Consider the following 21958-nt stretch of genomic DNA (forward strand, 5'->3'; position numbering starts at 1 on the left):
AGCTCTTCACACGTATCTCTCATGGCCCTGCCAAGTTCTCTCATCTCCGAGATAAAAATTATGTTTCTTAAGCAGATCCTTACCATATTGGCCATCTTCCTCTGATATTCTCCAACTCATTGGTGCCCTTCCTAAATGTGAAAAAAACAAAACATAGTTGTTGTTTTTTAAAATTCCCTTTTTCATCTCCTCTTAAAGGATGATGGCAGAATTCTGTCAAAGTAGAGATATTAAAGTATTACCTTTTGATTGCTGTTTAGAGAATAAAGCCTGAGCTCTGACTCAACTTAAACCATCAAAACAGTTGAGTACTTCTGCCTGCATATTATCAGTGGTTATTTATATCAAAAACATTCCACAAAGATTAGAAATATGATGGTGCTCTGTCATTTATAGTCTTTAAAACTATTTTCAGGAAGTACATTCTATGAGCCACTTTATCTTTGTACCCTTATCTTTCAAGTTCAATCTTTTATCTTGACTTCTAGTTATTTTCTCCATTTTAAGAATTTCAGTATTATAAGGGCCTTATTTTCCTCCCAAATTTTCCTTTTCCTTAAGAACATAATTTACTGTCTCTAGTTTATAGGCTTTCTTCTGGCATCCAAAGAATCAACAAGGGGAAAGGTCCTCAGCAAGCCATTCAAATTTCATGTAAAATGGGTTAAACTTTTTAGTACCTCCATTTTCTGGGGGTAAATTCCTACCAACTTCATTGAAAGAGGATATTGATGAATCACAGAATCACAATGTGAGAAGCAGAAAAGGACCTTGGAGATTACTGTCCAGCCTCCCACCTACAATGCAAAAGTAGCACATTTTCATTTTTGAATGACTGGTTAAATGTAGATAATAGGATCACAGATATAGATAGTGAACTGAGAGACCATCTCATTTATAGATGAGCAAACTGAGGCCTAAGGAGATTAAATGATATGCTCAAGATTTCACAAGTAGTTGGTCCCAGAGGTGGGGTTTGACTCAATTAACCAATCCTGTTTGTTAATAGATGATATGTCCATCATATGCATTAGTAAGGTGTTGATGTTGCTCAGTCGTGTCTGACACTGTGTGTTCCCATTTAGAGTTTTCTTGGCAGATACAAAAATAATTTGCTATTTCCTTTTCTTCCCCATTTTACAGATGAGGAAACTGAGGTAAGTAGGGTTAAGTGACTTGCCCAGGGTCACACAGCTGATAAGTGTCAGGCTGGATTTGATTTCAGGAAGATGAGTCTTCCTGATTCCAGGCTGCCACTCCATTTACTGTGCCATCTAACTGCTCTTTTGCTAAATAGACACTGACAGTTATAAAAAGCTAGACATATAATGTATTAGACCTCTAAAAGGCTGTAGAGGTCATTTGAATCATTGGTGAAGTAATGAACCTTATTTTTCTAAGTGGCTTGTGAAACAAATTTTATTCCTTCCCATATGGTCATGCCCCATGTGAAGGTAACCAAAACATGTTCTCATATGAAGACAATATACTCAACTTTGAGTTAGCTATGTCCTGTCTACTCTGTGGATTGACACCAACATAACTGAATTCCAAACTCACTATCCCATCACATCAATCATGCTTTTGATGCCCCCCTTATTATTCCAGACTATGAATTACAAATTTATGCCATATTATAGCAAGTTTTATTCATCTCCTAAATTTCTATCATATTACCCACAGAGGATATTCTCTATATACTTCTCTCCTCTTTCCCTCTTTTTGGTCTTTAAAGTTCTTCCCAATCTGATGCCATCCTAGATTTCTAATTTTCTTATATTTGACCTTTCTCCCTGTATTCAGCCATTTTCCCTTACAATCTTACTATTCAGCACAAATGAAGTTCTGTCTTCCTTCTCCATCATTTTTCAGTGGCTTCCCCCTATGCCTGGAACTCATTGACTTCTTACTCAGATTAAATGCAGTCTCCTTCATGAAATCTTTCCTGAGACCTGCTAATGCATTTTCTCCAAAAACTACTGTGAATTCATTTTCTGCCTCAGATATTTGCTAGCTGTGTGACTCTGAGCAAGTCATTCAATCACTCTTAGCCTGTTTCCTCATCTATAAAATTCAGATGATAGTAACACCTACCTCACAGTGTTGTTATGGGATCAGTGATGTATGGAAAGAGCTTTGCAAACCTGAAAGTGCTATATAAATGCTAGCTAACATATGATGATGACGCATATTCTTACATATGCACCTGTTGTCGTATTGTTAAAAATATAAGCTCCTAGAGGTCAGGAACTGTTTGTTTTTTCAGCCCTTAGCACAGTACCTAGAACAATAAAAGCTTATTGTTCAAAACTTTGCCCTCTTTCCCCTCTCTTTCAGATGAGTTGCCTCAACTTTACTTCAATAGACAACATTTGTGAATTTTCTCAGCTGCTCCTCCCAGGCTTTAAACCTTTCTTGTGTCTTCCCTTGGCCTGACCACTTAGTTAAGACTCACCCCTCTACCTATGCTTTTGATCCTTTCCATTCTTCTCTCTTTAAGGGCCATAGTCTATCATTCACCAACACCCACCTACCCCTCCCTCCATCTTTAATCTCTTTTCCACTGACTCTTTTCCTTCAATAAAACATATTTGGGTTCCCCTTCTCCTAGTAAAAAAAAAGAAAAATTCTAATCTTGCCATCCCTTCTCTTTCCTCCTCTTTCCTACTATACTTCTTTAGCCTCCTTTTACTATTCCTACCTCTTCAAACAACTTATTTCTTAATTCTTTACATTCTGATGTCCATTCTCAGAAATGTACTGAAACTGCTTTCTACATGGGATCCATTGACCTCTTGACAGATTTTAGTGCATGTGCACATGTGTGCACAGACACATGCATGCATGCATGCACACATACAAACTTAATCTTTTTCTTCCATTTTTTTTATTGCTTTTGGAACTCTGGAACACATCTTATTTCTTACTATTCCTTTTCATCCTAATTCACTTTCTAGCTGTTTGACCCCTCCTTTTATCTTCCCAATATCCTGCAACCTGTCAAATGCAGGTGTTCCTGCAGGTGTAGAAGGTTCTTTTCATTACTCCCTTCTCTCCCATAAGGCATGCTTCTCTACCTTAGAAATCTTATTCACTCCCATGAGTAAACAATTGACTTTATGTGTGTTTCCAACCAATTGAGGGAAGTTTTACCTTGCTTGTTGCCAATAGCTTGGATGAGGCTATTAACCTCTTTCTTATCCTGAGGCTTCCTGAAGGCAATAGATAAAAGTAGGATGAGCCCAATCCTTTGGGCTGATATTCCTAAACTAGCTTTTAGACTGTATTTGTAGAGCTGATTGTACTGTTAAGTGAGAGAGAAAGGGATGGAGGTGAGGCAACTTCAGAACAATGTAGCATCTAGAGGGTGAATGAATTCCTGAGTTCTATCCACATTTTTTTTTCTTTTTCATCTCTTTGCCAACTAGGGAGGTGGGAGAATCTTGCTTTGGCTACTGGGTCACCCAATTCCCTATGATAAGTTCATCCCAGCTTGCTGCTGTGGTGGTGGGTGAGCAATTTGAGTAGTAGGACTCACATATTCACTTCTCTTGCCTCAACATTGCCATCTTCTTACAACTGCACCTGCCACTGGTGAATGGACTCCTCCTTATATCACTGGATAAAGGGGCAGCCTCTGAAGTCCATCATACAAGAAAACCAAATGCCAGAGCTGAAGGACAGCCCCTAAACAAATCCTTTTTACATTCTTCCTATGTTAGAACACACATCATATAAGATTTTTTTTTTTGGCGTGACAATGGGGGGTTAAGTGACTTGCCTAGGGTCACACAGCTAATAAGTGTCAAGTGTCTGAGGCTGTATTTGAACTCAGGTACTCCTGAATCCGGGGTCGGTGCTTTATCCACTGTGCCACCTAGCTGCCCCCATATAAGATTTACTGATCCAAAGTAATTCAAGGAAAATGCAGAGGAGATGTAGGTAAACCCAGTGCAATGGAGGTCTATATGGCCCAAGACAATTCCTAGAAGCGAAGAACATCAATAGGCAGGCAGGAAGCAGATGGCAAGAAGAATGTACCTGAGCATAAGACATGGAGCAGAGATGAGTTAAATGGTTTTTGCTATTGTTTATATACTTTTTGTCTTGTTTCCTATATGGCTAGACTCTATGTTGTTCTGCAAAGAACATTCAAAGGCTTAAAGACAGGTTCTTTTTTCTCTTCCCTGTACTCATAGTCAATTAGATGCCCAACAGTAATTGCCCCTAGGCTCATTGTAAATTCTACATTCAAAGTCTTTTTTCTTTTTTTTCTCCAAAATATTTTTAATTTATTTCATTAAATATTTTTCAATTACACATAAAAGCATTTTAAACTTTTCTTTAAATTAATTCTCCCACTCCTTTCCTCCTTTCTTCCTTTCTTGTGAAGATAAGCAATTTGATATAGATCCTACATGTAAAGTCATGCAAAACATATTTCCATATTAACCATGTTGCAAAAAAAGACAGACAAAAAAACACCAAGAATAGTAAAGAAAGTATATAAATTCATCTGCACTCAGATTTAACCAGTTCTTTTTTCTGGAGAGACATAGCATTCTTCATCATAAATCCTTCAGAATTGTCTTGGATTATATTGTATCACTCGGAATATCTAAAACATTCATAGCTGATCATTGTATAATGTTGCTGCTACTGTGTAAAATGTTCTCCTATGTCTTTTCACTTCACTGGGCTTCACTTCATATTAGTCTTCCCAGGCTTTTTGAAACCTTTTTATTTCTGATAGCCCAATAGTATTCTATCACATTCAAATCCCACAGCATGTTCAGCCATTCCCCAGTTGATGGGAATCCCCTTAAGTTCCAATTCTTTGCCACCACAAAAAGAGCAGCTCTAAACATTTTTGTACATATGGATCCTTTTCCCTTTTCTTTGACCTCGTTAGGATACGGACCTAGCAGTGGTATTACTGGTCAAAGGGTATGCAATGTTGTATAACCCTTTGGGCATAGTTATAAATTGCTCTCCAGAATGGTTGGAGCAGTTTGCAACTCCACCAACAGAGTGCATTAGCATCCCGATTTTTTTCACATCCCCTCCCAACATTTGTTATTTTCCTTTTCAGTCATATAAGCCAGTCTGATAGGTGTGAAGTGGTAAGAGACAGATGTGGAGCAAGTCATCCATACTCCATGGGCTTCAAATTCTGCCTCTGCAGAATGAGAGTCTTAGAGGTACCTCACAGCTTGAAATTTATGATGCTAATCCTGGAGTCCTGACCTCTACTTGCTCCCAAACTTCTTAAACATGATAATTTTCAATTCCTTTGATAAGGCCTTCAAACATCTATAATTTCATTGGTGTGGATAATCCTGCAGCTAATGCTGAAAAGTTTCAGTCTACAATGTTAGATTGTGTTCAGGATGGATTGTTGCCTAAATACTCATGAGCATGAAGCAAACCTGAGACTGAGCTTGTGCTAAGTCTGAAGAAACAGAATCAGGGCTCATCAGCCGTGCCTGAAGCCCTTTCAATTTAATATGACTTGTCAGAGGTTGCTGGCATAGACTTTGAGACCCTAGAAACATTTCCGTATCACTGCATGTCTCCAGAATCATATTTGAACAGACATCTATACTGTAAGTTAACAAAGGAACATTTCCTTTACAGAATTGATTTTTATTTGTCAACTTTTTTTTTTTTAGTGAGGCAATTGGGGTTAAGTGACTTGCCCAAGGTCACACAGTTAGTAAGTGTTAAGTGTCTAAGACCGGATTTGAACTCAGGTACTCCTGACTCCAGGGCTGGTGCTCTATCCACTGCGCCACCTAGCTGCCCCTATTTGTCAACTTTCTGTGACAAGCAATGCTTCAAGACATAAGTTTGACTTGTGTACTTACACATACAAACACACACACACAAAATCAGACTTTGAAACCTTACATGGCAATATTTTTTTTTCTTTTAGAACCCGTTAACAGCCATGTACAACCAAGGTAAGTACTTATTTGACATGTAACTATAAGTTTTTTTAAAAATATATTATGTGCTTGCTTGATTTCCAAGACTGTTAGTGATAAATATATGGCTTATTTTTAGGAGATTAGATTATGTATTGTACCTGAGAACCATAGATTCACTGAGGCCTATGGAGCGGAGAGGGAAGGGAACAAGCATTTATATAGTATCTACTTAATTTCAGGCACTGTGCTAAGTGCTTCAAAAATATTAACCCATTTGATCCTCACAACAACCTTATGAGGTAGGTGCTTTTATCCCCAATATATAGTTGAGTAAAAACTGAGGTACATAAGTTAAATGACTTGCCTTGGGATCATATAGTTAATAAGTGTCTGAGACTGAATTTGAATTCAGGTCTTCTTGACTCCAGGCTCAGCATTATATCTAATGTAACACCTCGTTGCCATGGAGACTATGACTTGTACAGGCTCTGTCTTAGTAGATGTAGAGGAATTGTGGTTAATACCAATTCAATCTGAGGCCTGATCAATAGATCATCTAGTCTTGGGTCTTCTAAAAAGTAGCTATGTTACCTTGGCCAAGTCCTTTCCATTCTTTGAGCTTTAGATCTATCCAGGTTAAGTATTGAACTTTCAGGTTTCTTCTGGTTCCCCTTTGCTCTGGTTATTTGTTTAGTATGAACAACCTTTATTTCTCATGATAGGCGGGGATCAGCTCAGATTAGTGGAAAAAGGCTTTTCAGTTATGGAAAAATTCTGCCCAATTTTGGTCTATCTTAATGCTCATTCCACTTTATACAACAGACAGAACCAAAGATGAGGTATGCCCCTCTGTACAATTCTAGCCTTACTGATACACTATGTATACACCTATGCATGGAATCTCAGCTTTGCCTCAAGCCTATCAGCCCCACTAGAAAATAAAATGGTTGCACTTTTGTTTGTTTTATCACTTTTTTGGTTGGAATTAATGAGGTTTTTTTTTTAATTAATGCGTTTTTAAGGTTGTTTGCGTATGATTATGTTGTTTCATTTGGTAAGCTACCTTCCTTAAAAAAAATTCCCAATTAAATTTTCAAGGTTTATTCATTCAGCCAAAAACATCTTTTTTTTTTTTTAAGTGAGGCAATTGGGGTTAAGTGACTTGCCCAGGGTCACACAGCTAGTAAGTGTTAAGTGTCTGAGGCCAGATTTGAACTCAGGTACTCTTGACTCCAGGGCCGGTGCTCTATCCACTGGGCCACCTAGCTGCCCCCCAAAACATCTTTTAAACTATTTAACACCATGATTTAGATAAATAGCAGAGATATTTGTTGTATGTCTGGTTTAGTTGAAAGAATGTATTGTATTGGAGCAGCTAGGTGGCTCAGGGGATAAAGCACCAGCTCTGGATTCTGGAGGACCTGAGTTCAAATCCAGCCTCAGACATTTGACACTAGCTGTGTGACTCAGGGCAAGTACCTTAACTCTCATTGCCCCACAAAAAGACTATAATAAAAGTAGTTTTAAGGATATAGGCCCTCCCTGCTCCCTCCTCAAAGGAATTGTGTGTGTTTGAAATTTGTTATAAATACAAATTATCCAAAGAGCTTTTTTTTTTTTTAGGCAGAATTCACTTTTCTAGAAAGGCAGTGTGATATAGTGGGTGGAGTGTTAGATTTGGAGTCAGGAAAGCCAGTGGTCCAATCCCACTTCTGACATTTACTAGCAGTGTGATAATAGACAAGATATATAGCATCTCTGAGCCTCAGACACCCATATAAAACGAGGTTATAGATGTGACAGATTCCAACCCACCATTTCCCACATATGTTGATTTTTACCTTTTGAGGGCTTACTCAGTCAAGAATTATGAACCCCCAGAAAATTATGCACCTCAAATGTTTTATATTAATGAGCAACTTTGAATCTAATTGAGCTAAACTTTTAAAGTAACAGTGTCAAATGTTATATGTTGCATATTTAATTTCCCAGCTATTTGTCTTCAAGTCAAATAACAGATCAACCTCTTGGTGTCTTACAGGTGGAAAATATAATCCTCAGTACACAACAGGAACATATCAAAGTAAACAATCTCATGTGTATCTTTGTCAAAAGTCATTGGGCTTTCCCTATCTATAATAATAGTGCCCAGACAGAAGATTGGATTAGAATTGTTAGAATATAAACTCCTCGAGGGCAGAGGTGGTTTTTCTTTGGTTTTTCCATCTCTGTCCTCAGTGCTATGCATGTGGTAGGTGCTAAATATATGTTGGTAATTTAAAAAAAAATTTTGGGGGGTGTAAAAACTTCTTCTCTTTTTTTGTGGGGGTGGGAGAGAAATGGGGATTAAGTGACTTGCCCAGGATCACACAGGAAGTGTCAAGAGTCTGAGTCTGGATTTGAACTCAGGTCCTCCTGAATCCAGGGCCAGTGCTTTATCCACTGTGCCACCTAGCTGTCCCCTAAATGTTGGTTAAATTGAATTGAAGCCTTGGGAGTGGGAGGAGCATGATAGCAATCTTTAAGATGGAAGAAGGATTCAGCTAGTTCTAGGCAGAACTAGAAAAAATGGGTAGAAATTAGAGAAGATGAGGGCTTAGTATAAGAAAAAATTTGCAAGTAATGAAAGTGGACCCTCTTGGGAGGGAGATGATAGATGAGGATGTTCAGGAGATTTCTGTTCAGGTATGGTTTGGTTTCTGGCCTCTTAGCCTATTAAGTTTTCAAATGATGAAAAGCTGAGAGAGGGAGGTAATGTACTATATGACTGAGTCAAGCATCCAAAAAATAGAGAGGAATAGTAGGCTGAATCTAAAGTGATGAAATTGAAATTCATACTTAGGTTCAGAAAATTAACTTGAGATGTACACAGTGGGGTCATCACGGTCAGACAGTAGTTTGTCTGGAAAAAAAAAGTGGGGTGATAGAGTTATGTAAGTAGACTACAAGCCCAAACTTAAGTAATCAGCATATTGACAACCAAAAAAAGGTTGTAACTTTTGAATACTTTAATCTAGGGAACAATGAGGAAGTTGTCCCCTCTTCTGCCAGCATCAGATCAGAATGAGAGTAGTGTGTTCTATTCATGTACTATATTTTAGGAAGGATATTGAGAAACTGAAGACCCTTCATAAGAGGGCAAACAATAGGGGAGTGCTGAAGGAAGTGAGGATAATTTACCTAGAGAAAAGAAGAATCAAAGTAGATATAAAAGCTGGCTTTCTTTTTTTTTTTGGTAAACTCTTATTGGAAATAATATTGAGCATCAGTACAGCCACTTGAACTTTATAACCATTTACACTTAAGTCAATTAATTTTAATAAATAAAATATCTTTTTAAATGTCTTTTATTATCCACTCTCCCCATCTCATCAAGTAGAAACACTTTTTATAATAAAAAGGTAATCATTACATCAAGTCAGTCATTCAGTAAACATTTACTAGGTCCCTACTATGTGCAAGGCACCATGCTAAGTGCTGGGGATGCAAAAGAAGACCAAAGACAATCCCTGTCCTAAAGGAGCTTCCAATCTAATGGAATCAACACATTGGGTATGATTGCAGACATGGCTTGTTCTGTTCCTCAGGTCCATTATCTCTGCCATGGGGTGGAAGGCATATTTCATTTTTGTTCTTTTAATGTCATAATTGGTCACTGATTTGGTCAGAGTTCTGAGGTTTTTCAGAGTTGTTTCTGTTCACATGATTTTTGTGATCATTGTGATCAGCTCATGCAAGTCTTTTTATTTTGATCTGAATCTGTCATCATCCTTGTTTATTATGGGACAATAAAATTTCATTATATTCCTAGACCACAATTTATTCAACTGTTCTTTAATTGATTCTTTGCCTCAACAGTTCTTTGGAATAGTAGTGCTATGTCCAAGGGTATGTACAGTTGTGTATGTTGTGGTTGGTAAACCTTTGAACATATTAGTTTCAAAAATCTCTTTGCTAATGTCTTATTTTTAAAAAATTAAATCCATATTTTTTAAGGATATTGGTCTGTAGTTTTCTTTTTCTGAGTATCTCTCCCCAGTTTAAAAATAGTTAGAAATTTTCTCTATTTTCCAAATAATGTACAAATGTAATGAAATTCATTTATAAATACATTTGAGACTAAGGTTTGTATTGGAATGGGAGTTCATTCATGATTTGTTCAAATTTTTATTCTGAAATTGAGTTATTTAATACTTTATTTCATGTTTCTTAATCTATGTATTTTTACATTTTTAAGTAATTCACATATTTCTTTTAAATTATGGGTTTTGGAAGAATATAAATGTACAAATAATTGCAAACAATTCCCATTATTTCATTTTTATTTGTTACAATTTCTCCTTTTTAATTTTGATATTGGTAATTTGTTCTTTTCTCATATATTTAATCAATTTACCTTAATTCTCTTTATTAGTCTTTTCAAAGTAGTTTTTTTGTTGTTGTTGTTTTCAATTTTATCCTTTCTTTTTAGAATTTTTATTTTGTATTTATCTGGGACCTTTAATTTTGTTGCTTTTCTGTAGTTTTGTTTGGTTTTTTAGTTCTATGTCTAATTCTTTGATATTTTGCTTCTCTCGTTTGTTGATGAATGTATATAATGATATAAATTTACCTCTAAGAACTACTTGGACTTAGCCTCAGAAGATTTAATAAGTTGTCTCATGATTATTCTGTTCTTTAATAAAAATCAATTTTTTCTGTGTGATATTCCATTATCTATAGTGCATTTAATCATAAGGTATAAATTCTCTGCCTGTATCTTTTTACCATATTTAATTTTATTCTTATTTTATCTAAGATCATGACTACCACTCCTGTTTGTTTGTTTTTTAATTAAATTCACCTGAGAAATAATAAATTCTACTCAGGTAGAAATAAAAGCTTTCTTTTTTTTTTTGTAAGTTCTTATTGAAAATAATATTGAGCATCAATATAGCCACTTGAACTTAATAACTATTAATCCTAACTCTACATAAATATTAGTTTCAAGTGTGATTTTTCTGAACAAAATATTATTGGATTCTTTTTTTGAATCCATCTTGCCACCTTCCCATTGTATTGGTGAGTTTATCCCATTAACATTCATGGGTAACATTTTATTTATTATGTTATTTCCTATTAGGCTATTTTTACTTTGTGACCCTATCATATTCCTTTTATTAGGAAAAATAAAATACTAAAATGAGCAAGTAGGTTATGTAGAAGTTAGAGCATACAGACTGGTGTCAGAAAGTCCTGAGTTTAAAGCTAGCTTCAGACACTTATTAGCTATATCACCCTGGGCAAATCATTTAACCCTGTTTGGCTTGGCTTTCTCATCTGTAAAATGATCTGGAGAAAGAAATGGCAAACCATTTCACTATTTTTTCCAAGAAAATCCCACCTGGGTCATGAAGAGTCAATCAGGAATAAAATGCCTGAACAACAACAAGGAGCGGACTGATCTTAACTTTATTCATCCAAACTTGACCTAAATTGAAGAGTCTTATCTTTAACTTCTAACTGTTTGTTCCTCTCTCTCTCTTTTTTTTAGTGAGGCAATTGGGATTAAGTGACTTGCCCAGGGTCACACAGCTAGTAAGTGTTAAGTGTCTGAGGCTGAATTTGAACTCAGGTACTCCTGACTCCAGGGCCGGTGCTCTATCCACTGCACCATCTAGCTGCCCCTATTCCTCATTTTTTAATCTGTTCTCCACAGCTGAAGCCTGCTTTCCTTCTGACTATTACCTCTTCTCTAGTTCCTTCTTAAACATCATTCTCACCTTTCCTAGTCCCAACCTATTTCCCTACTGATTCAAATGTATTTGTATACTACCCTTAGCATGTGTGCTCAATTTTCATTAAGATGAGAATGAGATTCATGAGAAACTCACTTCTCAGGTCCCTACCTCCATATTTAAATATTTTTCTTCTGACACATAAATTAGGAGAAATGGTAACTCCTCTTTTCTTTTATTTATGTATTTCTTTTCTCCTCCCTTTTCTTTACTCCTTTACTCCCTTAAATCAAAGAAAACAGCTTAAAACTCCACCCAAGCTTAAAGTATGTCTTTCTTTGTTCTCTTATTATCCATTGTAGACAATGAGGTTTTAAAGAGAGAAACATTTCTTTTTCCTCTATTACAAATAAGAATTTGACCATTTGGCTCCTTCAAACTTTTCAAATTTGTTACTTTTCTAGGTGTATTGTATCCTGTGTTTATATTTCAAAGATTCCACCGAATTCTGGTTTACTCAACAGGGATGTCTGAAAGACCTCCATTCTACTAAATCTGGTTTTTTTTTTCCCCTTTAGGATTATACTTCATTTCAGAGGTTATAGCCTTTTATTTTCAGTTTTGATATATCATACATGCAGAGTTGTTTTATTTTTCCTTTAATGAGAAAACTCTGTATTTAGATTTTGACATTGCTGGAAATGTTCAATTTTGTGTTGCTTAAAGGTGATTTTATTTTTACTTTGCCACTGTATCTAAGAAAACTGGGCATTTTTAAGAAGTGATTTCTTGATATGTGGTATTGAATGGTTTGTTGTTATTGGTTGGTTTGTTAAGTTTGGGGAAATCAAATTATTTTTAAATCATTTGCCCATTATGTATTTTTCAGGTCAGTTTTTTTTTTCTGATAGTAGATATTTCATTTATGCTTATATTATTTCATTGTTTTTACTTTGTTCTGATAATTCTTATTGCCTTGTTAAGTCACTGAGTTCTATTGGTTGCATTTTGTTTTTCAGATCTTAACCATTTAGGTAAAGTTGCTAACTTTTTAGTCTAACTTTTTTATGCTTGCTCTAAGTGACCTTATTTAATTTGTTCTTCCTTGTTTTAGGTATTCCTTTATTTCTTCCATTTATCCTTTGAATCTTTGTAACCACTTTATTCTTTTCCCCCTAAAGTTCTAGTTATGATTATGACTGAATTAATTTCTTTTAAGCATTGACTGATTTGATCTCTTTACTGTCTAAGGTACACTCAAAAGTTTTCTCCAGTACCACAATTCAGAAATGTCAATTCTGTGGCACTCAGTTTTCCTTATACTCCAATTTTCATAATCATACAGGTCTATTGGGAAAACCAAAGCTTTGACTATATAGACCTTTGTCAACAAGGTGATATCTTAGCTTTTTAGTATTCTGTCCAGATTTTCCATTGCTTTCCTTTCAAGGAGCAAACTTCTTTTAATTTCATGGCATCAGTCACTGTCTTCAGCATTCTTTGAACCTAAAAATATAAGATCTGACACTGCTTCCATTTCTTCTCCCTCTATGTGCCAGGAAGAGGTAGCACCAGTCACCAAGACCTTAGTTTGTTTGTTTTAATGTTAAGCTTCAAGTCACCTTATATACTCTCCTCTTTCACCCTCATTGAGAGGCTTCACTTTCTGCCATCAGGGTGGTATTGTCTACATCTCTGAGATTATTGATATTTCTCCTGACAATCTTAATTCCAGATTTTAATTCACTCAACCTGGTGTTTAGCATGATATACTATGCATGGAATTTAAATAAATGACAGGATAATATACAGCTTTTTTGTATTCCTTTTCCAATTGTAGCTATTGGAAGATGGAATGTGCTGCCCAGAAGGCACACTTTGTAAGCTTTCAAGCAAAAACTGAACAACCACTTATTGAGTATATTATAATGATTTATGTCCTGGATATGTGTTGTATGAGATGACCTCTGAGATTTTATGATTATGTCCCTTCTAATGTTAGATGATTTGAAAAAAAAAAACACAGTTGATACTGTTGCAAAAGTGAGTAAAAGGAAATTGCCAGCTGATGATGCATTATAATTATGGTACCTATTGTAGATGTATTAATGTTTTTACAGCCTACATGGTTTGTATAGATTTTTGTGGGAATTGTTACTTTTTTTAACATGGAAGTGAAAATTGTTTTGGAGGAGGAGAGGTAAAAATAATAGTAAACTTGCATTTAGGACATGCTTTTTATTTTGAAATTATAGAGACAATCTAGGCTTATACTCATAAGAAAGTAGTATTTTGGGTGAAAAGTAAAAAAAAAAATTTAGCCACTCTCTAGTGTGTAGAGTTTGGAGTAAGCATGTCACTGTTACCATTTTTCTCTCTCCTCAAGAATTGATTTATTTAGGGGCAGCTAGGTGGCACAGTGGATAAAGTACCAGCCCTGGATTCAGGAGGACCTGAGTTCAAATGCGGCCTCAGACTCTTGACACTTACTAGCTGTGTGACCCTAGACAAGTCACTTAAGCCCAACTGCCTCACCAAAACAAAAAAAGAGAGAGAGAGAATTGATTTTATTGTATTGTCATGTAGGGAACAGGAAACAATTGTGGAAACATATGATGAAAAAAAATTGCCCTGCTCTTTCACAAGGGAGAAGGAGCCATAGGCTCATGAGGTTTCCTTCAATTGCTGCCATAATTCTAGTGATGGCAATTAAGTGATTAGCTTGTGAACTTTACAAAGGAAAGCAATGATTTATTAGAGACCTACATTGGATAATTGAAAGTTAGACTGTGAGCTTTAAAATCTAGAACTGGTTTGGGGATTTGTCCTTCTTTGTACCCACAGTACTTAAGTACTTAATGAATGCTCATGGACTGAACTTATAGAGAGAATCATGCCCAATAGACATGGTTTTCTTTTGTTGCCAGGGTTACTAATTAAGGGGAATGCTGAAGAAATTGTATGTGCTATTCCATTCTAATAAATAAACAAGTGGGAATAGAGGGAGGCTGGTAAGGTTTGGTGGGTTTGAATTGCTTAAGTGATTTTGCCCAAAGAAGGATGATCAGTGGGTTACTGTCAGGATAGAAGTTGGTCTCTTATAGTATCCTCTGAGGTATTGTTCTTGGTTAATTCAACTTTTTTTTTTTTAATCAGTGGTTTGAATAAAGATATTTATGTTAGGCTTATTAAAGTCATAGATGATGCAAAACTGAAAGCACTGTATGACAGAAGTAGAATATGAAACAGTTTTGATGGAAGCAATCTAATAAGATAATATTTGATTAAAAAAAATAAAGTGCCCAGGTACAAGATGGGGGAAAATGTGGAAAATACGTGAAGGGTTCAATACACCGAAAGCTCAATATGAATTAATGATGGGATGTGGCCATCCAAAACCAACACAAAAACAAGCAAACAACCCCCTAATTAGCTTTGAGGCTGTGTTATAAGATGGAGAGTATTCAGAAAGGGAAGTCTGTGATATCAGGTACAGTTTCCTGTTGTACAAAGGAGAAGTGATACTACCAAATAGTAAAGCAGATCCAGAAGAGAGGCAATTAGTAGTAGATTGAAAGGACTCAAAACCATTTGAAGAAGTTGGGATTGTTTAGTCTGGAGATAAGAAGACATGATTTTCAGTTTTTAGATATTTGAAAGGCAAGAATTTTCCCATATCACAGAATGTTACGGCAGGAAAAGATAATTTTTAAAAATCTAACCTCTTTTTGGAAATGAGGAAACTGAGGCAGAATGATTAAAGTAACTTGTCCATGGTTCTGATCTAGGTAGTTAGTAGCAGACCTAGGAGCAGAATGCAGGTCTCCAAACTCCTAGTCCAATAGTATTGTTATTTTTTAAAATGCCTCATTAACCTAACCTGCTTAGATCCAAAAGGAAGGACTAGGACCAATGAATGGAAGTTATAGGTAGAAAGTTTCAACTCAATATAGAATCTAGGATTATAGAACTCAAGTAAAAGAGGACACCTCAGAGGCCATTTAACCTAAGCCTGTTGTAGGTCAGACTTTACTCTAGCCAGTCAAATTGTTCAGGTTCAGGATTGGAATGAAATGAGACACTAGTAGGCCATCTAAATTAGAAAGAAAGCAGAAATCAGAAAAAACCAATTAGTGTCTCTGATAAAGGCTTCTTTTCTCAAATATATATAGAACTTAGTCAATTTTAATTGATAAATGGTCAAAGGATAAGAACAGGCAGTTTGCAGACAAAGAAATCAAAGCTAGTCATGAAAAAATGCTTCAAATTACTATTGATTAGAGAAATTCAAATTAAAACAACTTTGATATGCCACTTCACACCTATCAGATTGACTAATATGATAAAAAGGACAATTATACTTGTTGGAGGGGTTATTGGAAAAGTGGGATACTACTGCCCTGTTGGTAGAGTTGTGAACTGATCCATCCATTCTGGAGAGCAATTTGGAACTATGCCCAAACTGCTATAAAACTGTGCATACCCTTTGATACACCAATACCATTGTTATCTCTGCATTCAAAAGAATTTTAAAAAAAAGAAAAGGACCTATTTATACAAATACATTTATAGCAGCTCTTTTTGTGGTGATTCAGATTTATTGGAATATTATTGTGCTATATGAAATGACAAGCAGGATGATTTCAGAAAAACCTGGAAAGACAAGTGAAGTAAGCAGGAAAAAAGTAAAGTAAACAGAACCAGGATAACATTATGCAACATTGTACATGGTAACAGCAACATTGTCCAATGTAGAACAGTGAATGACTTGGGTACTTTCAGCAATACAATGATCCGAGACAATCAGAAGATTCATGATGAAAAATGCTATTCACCTCCAGAGAAAGAACTGTCTGAATATTGACTGAAGCATAATGTTTTCCTTCCTTCCTTCCTTCCTTCCTTCCTTCCTTCCTTCCTTCCTTCCTTCCTTCCTTCCTTCCTTCCTTCCTTCCTTCCTTCCTTCCTTCCTTCCTTCCTTCCTTCCTCTCTCCCTCCCTCCTTCCCTTCCATTCTTTCTTCCTCTCTCTTTCTCTCATTTCTCCTTCCTTTGATTTTTCTTTATTTTATTCAACTCTTAAAGAAAGTGACTAATATGGAAATGTTTTACATGATTGCACATGTATAGCCTACATCAGATTGCTTACTGTCTTGGGGAGGGGGGTAGGAGAGGAAAGGAGGAATAGAATTAGGAATTTGATACATAAAAAAAACCCACCCAATGAATGTTAAAGATTATTTTACATGTAATTGGGGGGGGGAGAGAACATATTTAAAAATATAAAGTTTAAAAAATACATAGAAGAGGGGGCAGCTCGGTGGTGCAATGGATAAAGCACTAGCCCTGAATTCAGGAGGACCTGAGTTCAAATGTGACCTCAGACACTTGACACTAACTGTCCAACCCTGGGAAAGTCACTTAACCCTCATTGCCCCACCCCAAAATAGTACATAGAAAAGAACAGAAAAAATTTGGAAGGGAATACATAAGCAGGAAAGCATTAGCACTACTGAGTTAAACAGTATACAAAGTGCTTCAAAATTTTTAATGTAGTTTCGTTTTAATTGCTTAAAACTATACTAAGACTTTAGGGACATCTTGTATTCTTTATAAAAACCAAACTTCATATAATAGATTCATGATATCACATAATCAGTAGTAGGGGAACTATAGAAGTGGCATACAATGGCTGCTTCCCTGGTTGCTGCCCTCTTTGTACCCTATGGTGTTTTGAGACAGCTGTCACCTTTCTCTTCCTTGAGAGTCCTCAAAGTCCCATTGTTCACCATGTGTGAAAAAAATATTCACACCCTTCTTTTTATCATATTTGCCAATTTATAATGACAATGTTTAGCATTCTTTTTTATTATTTTTTTTGGTGGGGCAATAAAGGTTAAGTGACTTGCCCAGGGTCACACAGCTAGTTAGTGTCAAGTGTCTGAGGCTTGATTTGAATTCAAGTCCTCCTGACTCCAGGGCCGGTGCTTTATCCACTGTGCTAACTAGCTGACCTCTTAGCATTCATTTTTACAGAATTTTAAGTTCCAAATTTTTCTCCTTCCCTCCTTCTCTCTTCCTAAAATGTAAGCAATTTGACATAGCTAATATATGTACAATTATATAAAACATTTCCATATTAGTCATAGTTGTAAAAGAAATAAAACAGACTAAAGGGGAAAAATTATGGGAAAATGTGAAAATAGTATGTTTTGATCTGCATTAAGAGTCCATCCATTCTTTCCCTGGATGTGGAGAACATTTTCCATCATGAGTCTTTTGGAATTGCCTTAGATCACTGTATTGCTGAAAACAGCTAAGTCAATCATAGTTGATCATCACACAATATTGCTGTGACTGTGGACAATGTTCTCCTGGTTCTGCTCATTTTACTTTATCCATACCCTTTTTGTCTGAGTGCTGATCTCATAGCTTCTTTTCCCAAACTAGGAAAAGCTACAAATCCTAGGTAGATTTTGGTTGGCCAACCTTTTGCCAAGCACTTCCATTTACTTTTTTTTCTTGGGTGGGGGAGGGTGAGGCAATTGGGGTTAAGTGACTTGCCCAGGGTCACATAGCTAGTAAGTGTTAAGTGTCTAAGGCCGGATTTGAACTCAGGTCCTCCTGAGTCCAGGGCTGATGCTCTATCCACTGTGTCACCTAGCTGCCCCTGTTACATTTACTTTTGCTGAAACATTTGTGCCCCTTCTTTCATTTTTATTACAAGTGGTGGCTCACTAGGGGAAGAGAAAGTGATACATTTGTCCAGCAAAGTGACATAAGAGAAAATGCTATCCATAAATTTGAAAATTAAAATCAATACATTTGGAAAAAAAATTCAGATTGTGTTCACTCTTACATAATTGAATTATTTCAGTGAGTGATTTTCTAAGTCATCAGCATTGTTTCAAAAATGTTAACATATTATAATAAATTTGTGCATAAAATTACAAACCTCTTCATTATTTCCTATTTAAGGCCCTCCACCACAGACTGGCTATCCAGGCCCTGGGCCTATTGGCTTTCCTACCTATCAACAACCCACTGGATTTCCTAATCAACCTCATCCTGGTGTGTCTCAATGGGCACAACAGATTCCAGCATTACCAACAAATTGTCCACCTGGACTAGAATACCTAACTCAGGTACTGACATTTCCTTTTCCTATTTCCAATTTGGCTATTGAGATAAATCCATGATTTCATATATCTGTAAGCATTCCTACAAGTAACATGGATCCCAATATATTGATTACTTCTGACTGTGTGAAATTCTCATCAATGTTTCTCTTCATCCTTCATAGAAGGTAAGGCTTATTTCATTCTTTGGCTTTGTAATCCCAGTATCTAGCATAGTATTCTGGAACAGTTAGTATTTATTAAATGCCTCTGGCATTATTTGAAAACATCTAGGTGGCTCAGTTGATAGAGTGCTAGTCCTGGAATTAGCTGCGTGATCCTGGGCAAGTCATTTAACCTCTGTTTGGTTTAATCCACTGGAGAATGAAATTAAAAAAAAAAACAACAACACTGGCATCTTTGCCCATGAAAACTCCCTAGGTTTTTCCATGATTACTCCATGGGATCACAAAGAGTCAGACCTGACTGAACAACAATAGAAGGATTAATTGATTAGACAACCCAAAGTTGCAATCCTTTCTAGTTCCTTTTAATAAATAGGGTTAAGTATTAGCATAACCATTGATATTTCTGTTTGTTATCCCTTGCTCTTGGATAAGTTATATAGTAAGAGTGAGGGAGGTGCATGTAAAGTAAAATACCATATAAAGTGAATCAATGAATGTTAGCTTTTGAGTTTTATTTGCTTCATTCATTAGTTTCAGTCATGTCTTACTCTTCATGACCCTATTTGGGGTTCTCTTGACAAAGATACTGGAGTGATTTGCCATTTCCTTCTCCAGCTTGCCTTATAGGTGAGGAAATAGGCAAACAGGATTAAATGAGTTTGCTTTAAGTCAGCTTATGAAAAAGGCTTTATATGCTTTATGTGAGATTTTCTGTAATTATAAATTAGAATTCTACCCCCTTTAATTCTAGTAAATACTTGTTAAATTGGCTCTGTCAAACACTTACCATGAGCAAAGCCCCATGATAGGAGCTAGGGATACAAAGTTGAAAAACAGATACATAATTTTCTCTCAAGGAGCTTACAATCTAGTGTGTGTTAGAGTGGAATTGGAGGAATATGATATAAGCAAGAGTTGGGTTTAAATCCCATCACCTATGTAATCCCAGGCAAGTAACCTAGCCCCTTTGGACTCCAAGTGAAAAAAAGAGTTGGGGAGTAGAAGATTTCTAGGAGTCGTTCCAGTTCTAAATGCAAAAACATGAACAAAACCTTCCCTCCTATAGAGGAACTTGCATTATACTTAGATGACCAGGTATAGAGAGGTTGGATCAGGTGGTCTCTCAAGTTAATGGGGTCATTTTCCTCCCCAAATGGGCATGAAGAATTACCAGAGCATTACAATCCTCACATTTACTTAGTATAAAAGATGATGCAAAAATGTATGAGTTTCATTTTTTGAGATGTAAATTTTACCTCTTACTTTCTAAGATGGGATGTTACACTTTCAGATCTCTGTTAATGGCTTTCCACTGAAAGTAATTTTCTGTGTTAAGGGTTCACCACAGTAACGGTGCGTGAAAGTAAGACATGTTATGTACTTCCTTGGGGATTTTGGTTTTAGGGGTTTTTTTTTCTCACAATTTAGTAGGAGCTTGAAAATGCTAGCTTTTGATTAATTTCACAATCAGTCAATAAACATTTAGTAAATGCCTACTATGTGCCAGGCAATATCATAAGCGCCAAAGATACAAAGAAAGACAAAAGACAGTCTCCATTCTATTCCTTGCCCTCAAGGAGCATATATTCTTTTTTATGTTTGTTTTTTTGTGAGGCAGTTGGGGTTAAGTGACTTGCCCAGGGTCACACAGCTAGTAAGTGTCACGTGTCTGAGGCAGGATTTGAACTCAGGTCCTCCTGACTCCAGGGCTGGTGTTCTATCCACTGTGCCACCTAGCTGCTCCCAATAGTCTCCACTCTAAAGGAGCTCCCAGGCTAATTGGGGAGACAAAATGGAAACAAATATGTACAAAGTAGCTATATTTAGAATAATTTGGAAACACTCAACAGAGGGAATTTTGGAAGCAAGTACTAGTGACACAGATGTCATCAGATATATCTCTGACACTGTTCAGTCATGTCTAACTCTTCATGACCCCATTTGGGGTTTTCTTGGCAAAGATACTGGAGTGGTTTGTCATTTCCTTTTTCAGATCATTTTACAAATGAGGAAACTGAGGCAAATAGAGGTCATGTCACTTGCCCAGGGTCACACAACTAGTCAGTGGCTGAGGTCAGATTTGAACTCAGCTCTTCCTGACTCTCAGCCTGGTGTTATGTCCACTGTATCACCTAACTGCCCTATAAATCTTTTTTTTTTTGCCCTATAAATCTTAAAAATAATGTAGTCTTTTTGTGACAAATATGTGTACCTTAAGTAATTTTGTGTTAGAGATTTTAAGGTTTATTTGACAGGGTAAATATGGAATCAATAGGCATGCATAGTAGATAGAGAATTGACCTTAAGACTTGTAAGATAAAGGTTCAAGTTCCAGTTCTGATGCATACTTTCTGTGCAACCCTCAGCAAATTATTTAACTTGTATTTGTTCTAGGCAAGTCTCTTAATACTATCGGTTGCAGAGAAGTTACTGATATGTAAAAGAGAGAATGTCCTCATCTGGGAGTTCCTTACATCAGTGAAATTGCATGCTCCTTGTCTTCCCCTAATACAGAATTATTAACTAGATTATTTTTTTCACTCATGTAGATAGACCAATTACTGATCAAACAGCAAGTTGAACTTCTGGAAGGTATGTATTTACTGTATCCTTAAAAAAACAGTTTACCTTATTGCATTTTAATCAACTCCTGCCTATAAAGTGTATTCTTGCTTCAGCTGGGCAAATAAATCTTGGTGAAGGAACACTAACTTTGAATATCATTCTCTTTTGCTGTGTTTTTTAATAATTGGATCATTAATTGTGGGCGTGCCCCAAGACTCTGTTGGCCAATAGCATTTATTAAAAACTACTATGTGTCAATTGCTGTTTTAAGTATTGGGTGTTCAAAGAAAAACAAAAGACAGTCCTTTCCCTTAAGGAGGATCTGACATTTCTTCTCTCTTGGAATACTCTCTTGGTGACTTCATTAACTACTATGGATTTAATTATCATCTCTCTCCAAATTAGTCTTGGATCTACATACCCAGCTTTACTTAGTCACATT

At 36.2% G+C, this 21958-nt stretch overlaps 1 protein-coding gene across 1 annotated transcript in view; it reads left to right on the forward strand.

The window, feature by feature from the left end:
• The window catches only part of LOC122749210 (phospholipid scramblase 1-like), a 54699-nt gene that overhangs the window by 15027 nt on the left and 17714 nt on the right, over positions 1 to 21958 (forward strand). Inside the window, exons 2-4 of the mRNA XM_043995446.1 lie at positions 5936 to 5963; positions 18624 to 18790; positions 21501 to 21543. Coding sequence (XP_043851381.1) covers positions 5951 to 5963; positions 18624 to 18790; positions 21501 to 21543 — 223 coding nt within the window. The 5' untranslated portion in view covers positions 5936 to 5950. The remainder of the gene's footprint in view (positions 1 to 5935; positions 5964 to 18623; positions 18791 to 21500; positions 21544 to 21958) is intronic.

This window comes from Dromiciops gliroides, chromosome 3 (assembly GCF_019393635.1).
Source record: "Dromiciops gliroides isolate mDroGli1 chromosome 3, mDroGli1.pri, whole genome shotgun sequence".
Taxonomy (NCBI): Eukaryota; Metazoa; Chordata; class Mammalia; order Microbiotheria; family Microbiotheriidae; genus Dromiciops; species Dromiciops gliroides.